We start from the raw sequence: 13,605 nt of genomic DNA on the forward strand, positions 1-13,605 counted from the left end.
GTTCTTATTTATTGTAATGATTCATTTCATTGTGCTGGTATGAGTTGCAGTGAAGAATCATTACAACAAACACTTTCATAAAAAAAATTAAATATTTATTTATAACAATATGTACAACACACAACTCTCTCAGTTACAGAATATTTCCAAAGCAGTGCATTTTTACAACCTCTTACTTTTATTTTTGTGTAAGAAAGTACCCAGTTGATTGTATCTCCATTGTTCTCATAAATAAGAATTATTGACATTGTACAATTTTCAACAGTTATAACATAATTTAATTTATGATAAGCAATTGACTATAGGCCCGAGTTTTGCTCAGATGTAGAGTAATTTTGTTTCATTGAAACTTTTTCATTTTTAAACCCACCATTTTTCTATTTAACTTCTCGTTTGTTTTCCATACATTGAATATAGCAGCAGTACAGTACTGTTACAGTTCTGCTTCTTGAATGGTAAGAGTAACCATTTCAGTGATTCTTATGCTTAAATGAATAAGAAACACACTTTCTTTGTGAATTCAGACTACAAAAAGATATAATCAGATAATCTTAGAAACCATATAACTAAATTCATTAACAACACTCCATCATCTTTCCATGTTTCAGTATTTGTACTCAGACAAGATGTTTCAACACCACAGAAATAAATACAAACTTGTGGTGTTCATGGATAGGTGGAGCAGAATCTATCTTTCAAAAGCAATATTGTTCAGTTGGTTCACAGCAGTGAGACAGCCTTACAGTCAGTCTCATGTTCATTTTTCTATAATTAAATAATTATCATATGCATGTAACAAACACAGTATTATAAAAAAAATGACTTCCCATAATTTTTGCATGGACTCACATTACGTTTTCATTTGGGATATTTCCTCCTTCAGTAAAGAGTACTGAATAGGTGTCTTGTGGGTGGAGGAAACTGTGAAAATCACTGCTGTCAAATCAGGGAAGGAATATAAACAAACATTATGCTCAGATTTAGCACAGTAGAAAAGGACTGTATTCGTTCACATAGCTCATGCAACTTATGCCTCTTGCTGCAGTCTCTCTTCTTGTTGCTGCTGGTGCAGATGTTTGCGTGTCCTCGGAGGTGGAATGGGTTGCTTGCGTGCCAGCCATCGTTTGACTGTATCACGAGCATGGTAAAAATACAGGTAGAGCAATGCAATGATAGCACACACTCCAACAAGTGTTGCGAGCACAATAGAAACAACCAGCCAGCGCTCCACAGCGACTGTCTCGGGTGTTGGCGTTGTAACCCCTGTGGCTGGTACAGTTGTTCCAGATGTCTCCAAGGTCTCGGTTGTCTCTGTTTCAACAGTGCCTTCGCCAGAGTCGATTGAAACATCAGCACAAGCACGGAATTCTTCCTGTTGGCAAAGTAAATTTGTAATTATTTCACTGAATGAAAGGTAAACAAGAGAGCTGCTCTGTAAGGAATAAAAAAAGAGTGATGTTTGTATCGAATATGGATCTTCAGCAGCCAAATCAGCATTTTCCTTCGTGTATCCCTAAAAAAATCAAGAGAGGGATGAAGTGTTTTACTAGGAGATTATGTGATATAGTAAAAGGAACTCGTATGTTGCTCTCACTTTTTAGGGTACCTTTTCATTTAGTAAGATATTTGAAAAGCATTCTTTTATGTCCTGAGTAGTGATAAAACTGCATATTGTCAGATAAATAGCTTCCAGCTTCCTCTCCATTCGCCAGTGACAATTTGGAATAACAAAGGATCTGAATTGAGGAATTATTTTAATATGTCCCATTTTCTGTGTAAAAATACCCGTCAAAATTCATTGCATAGTGTTGTTACTTTTTTTCATTTTTGTAATGAAATTTCTATAAAATGACTATTTGTGTAAGTAATATACAATTCCTCTTTTTTTATTTTGTTTAGAAAAATAGGAATATTCTCAAAATAAAGATAGAATTGTTAGTGTTTAAGAAGTACACGTAGTTTGTAGAGGCAAATACAAATACTTCAAGAGAGCCATGAGATTCAGGCCAGCTAAGATCTGTGTGATTTAAAGACAAACCAGGAAGTAATATCAAAGCCACAGATGCTGTTCCAATATCACCATTCTTTACTACTAGCTGAATGCTCAAGCTTCATGGTGGAACTTAAAGAAGAACTTGGACAGACCATTGCTCTTTTTTTTATATAGGAATTGGCTGCTGAAGTGATATTTGCAGGTGTATCATGAGGAGCTACTTCTTTGCTCACTGTGAAAACTTGTGTACAAAGCATAAGTGAAAAATTAGAGGCGACTGATGACCTCAGATGTTAAGTCCCATAGTGCTCAGAGCCATTTGAACCATTTTGAAAAATTATAGATACATCTATTGAGTACTCTTGCGTTAAGTGCTTCATGGTTACAGCTAAATGTATCTGTATCTTAGTAAAAATCTTATCACAAGGAAAATGTTCCAGTAAAAGGTGGCAAGAGCAAGTTGGACAAAAAGAAATGAGACACCAATATGATTCTACACAGAGTATGTGAGAGATCGTACCTCTCTTCCAGCAATGGTTTACCATTAGTATCTGGAGGAGTGAAGCATTTCTGCTAATTAGAAAAAGGCAAGGTCATTCCCATTTTCTAGAAGAGTAGTGAAACAGACACACAAAACTATAGGCCTGTATCTCTGATGTTGGTCTGTTCTTGTAGAACCTTTTTATGCTCATGTATTATGACATTTCTGTGAGAATCAACATAGGTCCCAAAAACAACGATCATGTGAAACAAAGCTACCTCTGTTTGACCACGAGACCCAGAAAGCAGTAGATACAGACACACAGTTAGATGCCACGTTCCTTGATTTCTGTTAGGTATTCAATGCTGTGCCATAATGACACATACTGAACAAAATATGCGCCGAAGGAATATCAGACCAACTGTGTGATTGGTTAGAAGAGTTTCTAGCAAACAGAACACATGTCTTTCTCAGTGGAGAGAAGTCTTCAGACATAAAAGTAACTTTGGTGGTTATGCAAGGGAATGTTACAGGTTTATTACTTCTCACAATTTGTATGTAAGAAACATATTAGACAAAATTGAAAGTTCCATGAAGCTTCTTGCTGATTATACTTTTTTATAAAGAGAAGTTTCAATGCTTGAAAATTGTAGGTGAAATGCAGGAAGATGTGCAGAGGATCCTCAATATAAACAAATTAACATATTTAATAGGCTGAAAGACCCATTATTGTATGATTACAATCTTCCTGAACTTTCAGTGGAAGCAGTTCCTTCCATAAAATATCTAGGAGTATACGTACAGAACAATCGAAAGTGGAATGACCACATAAAACTAATTCCAGGAGAGACAAATAGCAGACTGAGATTCAGTGGAAGAATACTCAGGAAATTAAGTTCATCAGCAAAAGAGTTCCAAAACGCTATTTCAACCCGAGCTTGAATATTGCCAGTCAGTATTGGATCTGTACTAGGTAGAATTTATTGAGGAAATACAGATGATCCAAAGAAGAGAAGTGTGTTTCGTTACAAGTTAATGTAGTAAGCACACTAAAGCCACAGGGGCGGTACATCAACTCTTGTGGCAGACACTGCGAGAGAGTTATTCCAGATCAGTGTGTGGTTTAATATTAAAGTTTTAATACTTCATCCTATCTATATCTCACAAAAATACCATAAAGATAAAATCAGAGGAATTTGAGCCCACTCAGAGCATACCAGCAGTCAGTGTTCCTGCGAACCATTCATGACTGGAACAAGAGTACGAGGACAAGTGACAGTGGCACACAAAGTACCCTCCACCACACATCACAAGGTGACTAGTGGTGTGTTGATGTAATGTAGATTTTTTTTAAATAAGCAAGCTCCCATGTATAAAAGATCTTTATATGTCTGAGAACTTTACAAATGAGTTAATTATTTGACTTCGGCCATGTAAGGGAGAAAAATGTAGGGAAGTTTTGAAATTATGCTTAAAATTTCTTGTAAGTCACTAAGTGCTCTCATTATCGCAAACAGTGGATGAATATAATCTGGATAATGGGCGCCCCATTTTAAACAACAGCCACTTTTTCACACATCTCAATATTTATGATGTATCTCTTGAACTACGTAACATACAGTGATATAATTGTGCAGATACATTCAGTGGTATATGTGGATAGTATCTGCAAACTGTGTTGCATATAGAATTAGTGGTAAAGAAGTAATACATTAAATTATGCTTCATGCTGAGGTTTTACTACATGAACAACAAAAATGTAGTAAATGATAAAATTCTTTCCTTTCATCATTTCATGTGGGGTGTCAGCAAGAAAAATTTTCAGAAGCTTTAAAATGATATGTAAAGTTTGTTGGAAGTCATGAAGTGTTCTCGTTCTCAAATACTGGATTAATGAAGTCTGTTTAGTTGCACACCTTCAGTTAACACTGCCTCAAGACAAACACAGAGTTTCCAACTGTAATAATGTTTTCTTGCATTAAACTTTTAACATAAGTTTATACTTCATCATGAGTAGATTTTCACAGCATTTTAAATTCTGTCAATAACTATGCAAAATCTTGAAGATCAAATTTTTATTGACCCAGGAATCTGTTAGATAGGCAATCTGCAACAGGTTCCAGGTTTCTGGGCACTGATAGAGCCACTATTCGTATCTTAAGACTTTTTAAAATATTTTTTAACAATGTTTGTTACCTTGGAATTCAATGGACAGAGCAAAGTGAGAAAGTGCTGTTCATTCTGCACACAGAGCCTTCATGGCCTGTAAATAATAATAATAATGGTGTGGATAATTCAGTTTCAAGAATGAACCTGATGTATAGTTTAGGGCAGTTGCATATTTTTGACTTTCAAACCTACAGTCCCGATCTCCCAACCATGACTATTACCTCTTCTTGCTCCTGAAACAATGGCTTGATGGATAACAATTTGAAAAGATGAATGTAAGACTACCACTGTCAGGTGGTTCAATTCCCAAGCAGAGAACTTTTATGCAGAGATGTTAAAGAAGTTACTGTAAAGCTAGTAAACGTGCTTAGAAGTAGAAGGATGATTATGCTGGAAAGTGAAGTATATTTTTAGAATACAAACTGCCAAGAAAAGGTCTTTATAATGAATATAAATTCCTTTCTGACCAAATGCCTCTTTTCAACTGCCCCTCCTGTTTTAGCCGAGCACTGCCACTATGTTGTATTGATGGTGTGCTTTCAGGTGTACAGCAAAGTTACTGTTTCCATTGGTTGCACAACAGTTTGATGTCTGACCCTGTCACTGTCTTCAGTTGCTGTGAGCAGTGCTTTTGACGAGAGTCTAATGCTTAGAATGTAACCAACAACTCGGCTGTACACTCAGAAGGACACCACTAATCAGTCACTCAGATAAGTCTTGAAAGATAGCAACAGTTTTGTAACATATGCAGTGGGTCTGGCAAGCTGTCCTGTGGTATTCCATGAATCATACCACAAGATTACCTTACCTAGAGAATTCACAGTCCACGATGCAGAGATATAAGTGATCATGAGGTCATAAGAACAGATGAAGTTAAGACGAATTCAGACTAAGAAATTCGTTGTTTGCAGTTACTCCTTAAGTGCACCTTAATCTGTTCATTGCTTATACACAATAGACTATCAAGTGCAGACCATCCAGGCATTATTTCTCTGTCTATAAAGGCAGGAGTAGGAGGTATCATTCTACTGGATACAAGGGTACTTGAGAATTCGTATAAATGATGCCACTGATGAAACATTTTGAGGATGCATGCATGAAACAGTTTGTGAGAAAATGTGCTGTCCTCATAGATGCAATCACTTTGCTGTTGAGGTACAGCATTATGCATCAATGGAAGAGTGGCTGGAAGTAAGGGACAATGTGTAGTGGTCAGTCAAGCCATTAAGCCCTCCTTGGCATGCCTCCTTCCGACACTCACATGAGGGGAAGTAATGTCAATATGTCTCCAGGAAGGGGATTGTTTTTCGTCACACAGTTTCTCCTCCGGTAAGTGGAGTCACCTCTGTGCAATGATTGTAATATAGAAGTTTCTGTATGTCACGTTTTAACTGATTGCGTTTGTGTCATGGCAAGAGGGTATAATCTGGTTTACCAGCTGGTCTGCCCTCTAGTTTAAGTGACATTGAGAAAATTGAGATGCATGTTTTAAGGTTCTGTGTTCTATCCGAATTTCTGTCTAATGTATCAAAAGACAGATCAATCAAACAAACTATTGTATTATGCGACAGGATTCCTGTCAGTGTTAACCATCAGAAAATGAAATATTTACTACTGTTGATAGGTACATGTAACAGCAAAAGTAAATTATGCTACCTGGCTTTTCAAAACTATCAGATCCTTCCTCAGGGACCGGAGAGACATAGATTGTGTTAAGTGAAAAAGGAAGGAGAGGACATTTGTAGTCCAGGATAGATTGTTGTCTACTCTCCCCTCTACTGCAGGTGGGTCCCACTCACCCTGTGGCCTGAGAGATCTGCTCTTTATTTTAAGCATTCCCCAACCTATCCCTCCCTCCTCCCTGAGGAAGAAACTAATAGTTCAGAAAACTACAATAGTGTCATGTGTGTTTTTGCTCGTATGTCTATCTACTGGCAGTACTAAATATTTCATCTTGTGAAACTGTTTACCTAAATGTTTATGTAGAAGATGTTAATGCGTTCTCAGGCTGCCTGGCTCAGCCATTTTTGTGTAGGTAAACAGCCAGGCATTATATCCTACATTTTTATTTTAGTTCCTTTTATTTGTGTGTGTCATTTTGACAGTTCATCATAAGAAAATAACAAGTTATCTATTTCATGTTTTGTGTGCCAGGGTGTGAGTGTATGCATGTATGAATAATAGTTAGTGAATGGGATTTTAACAAAGATTTTGTGGAATAAGTTTTCAAGTTTTTGACTGCAGTCACCATGAAATGTTATAGACTGTCCAGTCACATTAATGTGACCACCTGTCAAAACTAAATAACCACTTTTTGCAGCAAAAAACAAGTAAGAGACATGCAGGAGGAGAGTCATTGAGGTTCTGAAAGGTACTGACAGGGATGCAGAGCCATACTGGCCCCAGTGCCGTGGCCAGCTGCACTCGGTTTTTCAGTTAAGGATCCATGGGGAAAACAACTTGATCGAGGTGGTCCTCCAGATTTTTGATTGGGTTTAAGTCCACGGAGTTTGGTATCCAAGGGACTGCAGTAAACTTATCCTGGTGCTCTTCGAACCCCACACATACATTGCGAGCTGTGTGACATATTGCATTGTCCTGCTGGTAGATGCCATTGTGCCAAGGAAAAACAAATTGCAAATCCCCAGGGATAGGTGCATACATGTGTTAATAAGTTGTACTTTTCAGAATGATGAAATCATCCAGGGACTGCCACGAAAACACTCCCCAGATCACAATACTCCCTCCTTCAGTCTGGACTCTTCCAATGATTGTTGCAGTGCGTTTGCTTTTAGTTGCTTCATGCCATACACACTAATGACCGTCATTCTTCTGAAAGGCCACATGCCAACACACAGTGGACATCCCATGTAGCTTCCAGCATTCATCGCCGATGAAGAGCAGTCATCATGGATGCATGATTGAGGCACCTGTTGTGGAGACTGACATGAATCAACAGTCGTTAAAGGTATATTGTTGGTAGACACTTGGTTCATCTGGGTGGTTAGTTGCTCAACAATCACATGTTTATTTGCCTGTACATATCTCCACAGCAGTTGTTCATCTCTGTCATCTATGTCCTGTGGTGCACAACCACAGCTGTCTTGACATTGGTATGTGGTTTTGTACTAATTTCTGCCTCTCATTATCTGCCCTGATTATGTACATCAGACAGATGTACAAAGAACAATGGACTGCTGTAGATATTTACAAGGTCAATGAACACTGTACTTGCAAATCAAACTGTTCTTATGTTTTCTTAATAACTGTTACCTGTGGTCCGCAGCCAACAGCTCCTGTTCCATTTGGGCAGTTTCCCCAATTGTTCCCTGCTATGTACCTCCACTGTAGGATACATTGTGAACATGTAAGCCCAGCAGGAAGTTTGTATCGGAGCTCAAATACACGATTTCCACCACTGCCAGGGTAGAATCGTGCACCACCACCACGTGCCTGGAAGCAGTGACACATTATTAATGTCACGATGTTATAAGTCAATTTGTTTTGTAAACATTATATTTGCTACTGCTTTTTCTCAAGACTTGTTATAGTTTTCATCATTATTCTCTCTTTTCACTTTATAATACACTGCTATCTTGCCACATATTATAACATGCATTCAATTTTTTGAAGGAAATAGTAGATATTAGGCTGCAAATCATGGTCATGTATGTAAGTGCTTTACAGAGAGTTCAGGAAACAAAATTATTTAAAGACAACCTTGTTGTTTTCCATAACATACAAAAAAAAAACATTTAAATTTTTGCCATTCTAGAGTTAAATTAGGTTTGCATTGCTAGTTATAAGACCAGCATCAAAGTTTACGTACAAGTAAAATCAATAACAATGTAATATTTGCACTTATGTACTGGAATGAAAAGTCATTGAGGTCACTACTGCCTGAATAAACAGGTCAGAATTTTGAAAATATTTACAGCTTTAAAAATGAGTACTGAATTTAATGGTACAATATCCATTAAAATATGTATAAATGCAAGAGTCACTGGTTTTTACTCTTGTAATTTTTCAGTAATGGCATGTGCTAATTAATAACCTACCTGTTCCAATAGATACTTGTCTAGGCATTCCTGGGTGGCAACTCGACGAGGATTGTTGTGTGGACACAGTCGAAACTCAAAATAGCCTTGATGATTGGCTGTGAGCTCCACTCTTATTGGAATAGATGCACCAGGTTTGTACTTGCGAACTATCACACCCAGGCCATACTTGCCACCAGCTTCGTGGGCACGAGGCTGCAACACAGCAATTGGAAACAATGAAAGGCAGTAGTGATATATAACCAATCTGCGTCACTTTCAGTTTTCTTGTTAGGTATGTTGAGCCACCAAATGTTTGAGATATTTAGAAACTTGTAAAGTGGTGAAAGGGATAGATATGTTGGACCAAATGGAGTTAATGAAGCCTGAGGATTATATGTGAGAAATGCTTAGCAGTGATGCTGACTCACTTTCTTGTCATCTCCCACTATTTTCCCATTTCTGTATCACTACAGGCTGCCCATAATTAAAGTTCCAGTTTCAAAATGGTGTAGAAAGAGAACTACTGCTCAGAATGATGTCATATTATTGCTGTAGGAGGAAAAAAAATAATAAAAATTTTACCAATAGCTGGCACTGAAAGCATCTTGCTATAAATGGGCTTAGCTACAAATGACAGATGAATCACAATACGATTGCTGTGGTTCGAGTTTAACTTTACGTAATTGTTCAATGTGCATGACCACAGAAGTTCAATAGTCAACAGTTGCAGACTGTTAGTTAGGTAAGCACATCCACCACGTGAAGTTCACACCACATTGGCTGGGAAAAATCTGTTTTTAACTGTCCTGGGACCAAAAACCGCATAAAAAGCAAAACAAAATCCTATCACGACATGATCAGCATGCTGTCCAACATTTTCTGCCACAAGTTGAAACTGAGAAAGGGCATGTTCCATAACAGATCAGAGTGTTTCGGGGATCATCTTCATAATTCATTGTGCTGTGCATACCTTCAATTCTGCTTCATTTGTAATTGTAGTGCACTGAAAACGACATCTTTCAGAAAACCTCACATGGATTAAGATCTGGTGACCTGGATGGCCAGGTAGTAGGAAAATGATAGGTGATAATTCTAACATTTCTGAAATGCCTCTGCAGAAGCTGCTTCACAGCTGTGCAATGTGTGAAGAGACATCATCTTGCATAAAATTGTCCTACCCACACATCCATGCTGTTGAAGAGTTAGAATGACTTAAGACTCCCATAGCATTTACCAGAGATGGTACAGTAAACAGGACCTGCAGGACTTGTGCTCTTGGAAGAATGTGGCCCTATGATAAATGATGCTGTCAACCTGCACCACACAGTCACCTTTGCGGAATGAAGTGGGTGCCAATTGATATGCGAACAGATATTGCCCATATTCTGCAGTTCTATGTATTGACATGTCCATGGGGATGGAAACGTGCTCCATCTGTCCGTAGAATGGTCCTTGGCCATTCATTCTCCACTTCTATGCAAGCGATGAATTCCAGAACAAATGTTTGTATTGATGGCAGGTCAGTAGGAAATTGGGTGATTTTGTATGAATAGCCATGCAAAATGTTTCGTAGGATCTTATGTGCCATGCTGACAGGCATGTCCAACGTTTGGGCAATACCCCATGCAATACATGTTTGCACATGACTGCTCGACCTGTCCTGAAATGCTATGGCCGCATCTTCGATATGTCAGGTCAACTGCTTTCCTCCCAGTACCACACTACTGTTCAAATGAACCTATCTTTTAAAATTTTGTAACAATTTTGTCCAGACCCTTAACAGGCATCAAACCAATGCCTTTTTTTTCATACCAGTGCATGTACAGAGCTTTTAAAGGTCTACTGGCACACACTCATTGCTCTTGTCTTTACCAGCAGCACATAGCCCTTCATGGAAACAGTCATCTTGAACATATCAGACACAAACTGAGAAACGGCCTTGTGCCGTGCATCTGTTGATGTGCATGTTCTGATGTTTACTATGCCATCTATTGATCAAATTTCCTTTTTTCATTTTTTGTGTTCAGTGACGTTTCTTCCTGCATAAATAATATGCTATTCAAATTCGGCATCATTCTGAGCAATGGTTTTCTTTTTACAACATTTTGAAACTGGAACTATAATTATGAACACCCTGTATTATACTGATACTTCCTTCACAATTTACCTAAAATAGTTAGTTTAACAGTACAGTTTTTTCTGCAGCAATGTATCAGAATTCAACCCCACAATAAAAATAGCATATGTCTTGCTCTCAATGTGCCTTTGTACTTTCCTGACATATTATGTTTGCCATGGTCCCCCACCTGCAAGCTATAGATGGAACTACAGTACTAATCAATAAGCTGCCTGATCACTTACAGCACTCCTCAGTCAACCTGTATCTTCTACAATACAATGTGCCCCCTATACTCCCGAATGCTGCCAGCCTTACTAAGACACTCAGTTTCTAATATGTAAAGAAGATCAGCTTAAAGTATTATGTAAGTCATGACATTATCTACATCAGTACATTTTTCTACATCAAGACACAACTGGTTGCTCAAAGGGTCACTCACACCTGCTCTCATTTGCATGACAACTTTGAAGGTACTGTGACAACTAGAGTAAACTGAATTTCTACAAGTGTGTGTGTGTGTGTGAGAGAGAGAGAGAGAGAGAGAGAGAGAGAGAGAGAGAGAGAGAGAGAGAGAGAGAGAGAGAGGGGGGGGGGGGGGAGGAGTGGCAGTGACAGTGTGTGTCTTACCAAAGCGAACATGTAAAAGATGTGTTTATAGAGCAGAGACTTTTATATTGCAATGTGTTGTGATCTTCAGTCTAAAAAATGGTTTGATGCAGTGCTTCATGCTAATCTTTCATGTGCGAGCTCCTTCATTTGTGAACACTTTCATCTACTTGGACTTGCTAACTGCAGTCAAGTTTTGATCTCCTTCTACAGTTTTTAACCCACACACTTTCCTCAGTTGCCTATTTGACAGTCTGTTGATACCTCAGGATATGTTCTGTTAACTGGTCCCTTATTTAGTAAAGGTGTGCCACGAATTTCTTTTCCCCAAAATTCACTTTAGTACCTCCTCACTAGTTATCTATCTAATCTTCAGCTTCCTCCTATAGCACCACATTCCAAAAGTTTCCATTCTCTTGTTTTTGCAACTATTTTTCATCCATATTTCTATTCCACATATGGTTACATTCGAGACTATTACATTCAGAAAAGATTTTCTAGGATTTGTATTTGATGTTAGCAGATTTATCGGCTTCAAAAGCACTTTTCTTGCTGTTGCTGTGTGCATCTTATACCCTGTCTAATTAGGCCGTCACAACTTATTTTTTTGGTGGAATAACAAAACTCATCTGCTGCTTTTAGTGTCTCATTTCAAAATCTAATTCCCTCAGCATAGCCTGATTCAATTTGACTACATCTAATTATTCTTCTTATATTTTTAAAGTGGTTGGTTTATAACTTACACTGATGAGCTCAACCATTATGACTACCTGCTAAAATGCATGTTGCTGTGCCTTTAGAACACAATACAGCAAATACAGCAGTGATACCATGTGACATGGATTTGATAAGTCCTTGGTAGGTGCACCAGATGTCTATGCACAGATCATGCAAATTATTGGCCAGTAGTGTGCAGAATCTGAGCTGGGTAAGGGGGGTACTACCATCAATAATGGTATGACATAGTAAATCATGTTCTGTATGCACATTTTTTTTCTGGCATGGGCGATGTCTGGCAGTTTCTTTCAACACTGCCCAATTGCTAATGGTCACACACCAAAATTCGAGGATAGAGTCATTGTTCATGTTTTACGCAGAGCAATTATGTGCACAAGTAGCTGATGTCATGAAATATGAGTTTGGACATTTTCTGTTGATTGGTAGGATAACAAAAAGTCATAATTCAGTTTATTTGCAATTGTGCACAAAATTGGTGGAAAAGACAGTACTGTCATTCCATGTCAGTAGTACACATTGGTGGAACATGTTACTATTTTAACATTTGTAGTGTGAAACATTAATTTGAAGAAGCAATACAGCAATGCCAAGCCTGACTGTGAAAGAGGAATATAATTTAACTGCTAATATGAGCAAGATTGTTAGGAAGTGTGTTACGTATGAATACAATAATTGAAGATAAATGATATCCTTTGAAAGCAACATTTTTGCACTTTAAATCTGACAAGACACAACTTTTAGTTTAGGCAACTCAGTCAGGTTATGCAATGACTCTACAATACTGGTTTCTGTGAATTTAGTCAATTAAAGTAAGAATGAAAATAATTTTGCAGCAGCTCACCGTTGGTGAATCCCAAGGATCACCACATATTCCACACTTGCCACCATTTTTATTCCACTGGCGTGAGAAGCCACCACAATACAGTTCGTGGTCATTGTAGTTTGGTGGTGTGTCAAAACCATACCTGCAACCAACAGCTAACATTAAAATTACTGAAACTACTAGTAAAAGTGAAAATTAGTGTACAGCTTACTCAGGTAAAGAGCAGAAATATTTTGTAGACATTTGAACACAGAATTCAGAAATGAAAGATTTTTATTGTTATAGTAGATGTGTGTGACAATTTTTTCAGGAATTGTTTCAGGGAATACATGATCAGATTATGCTGTCATAAAACTTAGCAACTTCTGATTTCTTTACCTGCATCAGCTCAGAATTTGTTTTCAGTTATTGGATTCATGTTTGTTGAATGCAGGGGAATCGCTTTGAGGTTTTGAAACAAACAAATGACTCTAAATCTTGTGGGTTGAACTCTTCTTTTCCAATTCAAGCTTGTCTTTGTATTTAAAGGCATACTTGCCAAGAGGCCATTAAACTTTCTGAGATGTACATATGAGTTAACAGATGAATGCCTGAGGAACCATTGCATTCTCCATCTGAAGGGGTCCTGTGCTCAAA

The 13,605-nt window shown here is 37.9% G+C and overlaps 1 protein-coding gene across 1 annotated transcript in view; it reads right to left on the minus strand.

Moving 5' to 3' along the window:
* Positions 1-73: 73 nt before the first annotated feature.
* The window catches only part of LOC126284351 (uncharacterized), a 265,261-nt gene continuing 251,729 nt past the window's right edge, over positions 74-13,605 (minus strand). The window contains exons 5-8 of the mRNA XM_049983216.1: positions 12,988-13,111; positions 8,702-8,896; positions 7,917-8,096; positions 74-1,372 (exon numbers count right to left, since the gene is read on the minus strand). Of these exons, the coding sequence (XP_049839173.1) occupies positions 1,028-1,372; positions 7,917-8,096; positions 8,702-8,896; positions 12,988-13,111 (844 nt within the window). The 3' untranslated portion in view covers positions 74-1,027. The remainder of the gene's footprint in view (positions 1,373-7,916; positions 8,097-8,701; positions 8,897-12,987; positions 13,112-13,605) is intronic.

Source organism: Schistocerca gregaria, chromosome 8 (genome assembly GCF_023897955.1).
Source record: "Schistocerca gregaria isolate iqSchGreg1 chromosome 8, iqSchGreg1.2, whole genome shotgun sequence".
Lineage (NCBI taxonomy): Eukaryota > Metazoa > Arthropoda > Insecta > Orthoptera > Acrididae > Schistocerca > Schistocerca gregaria.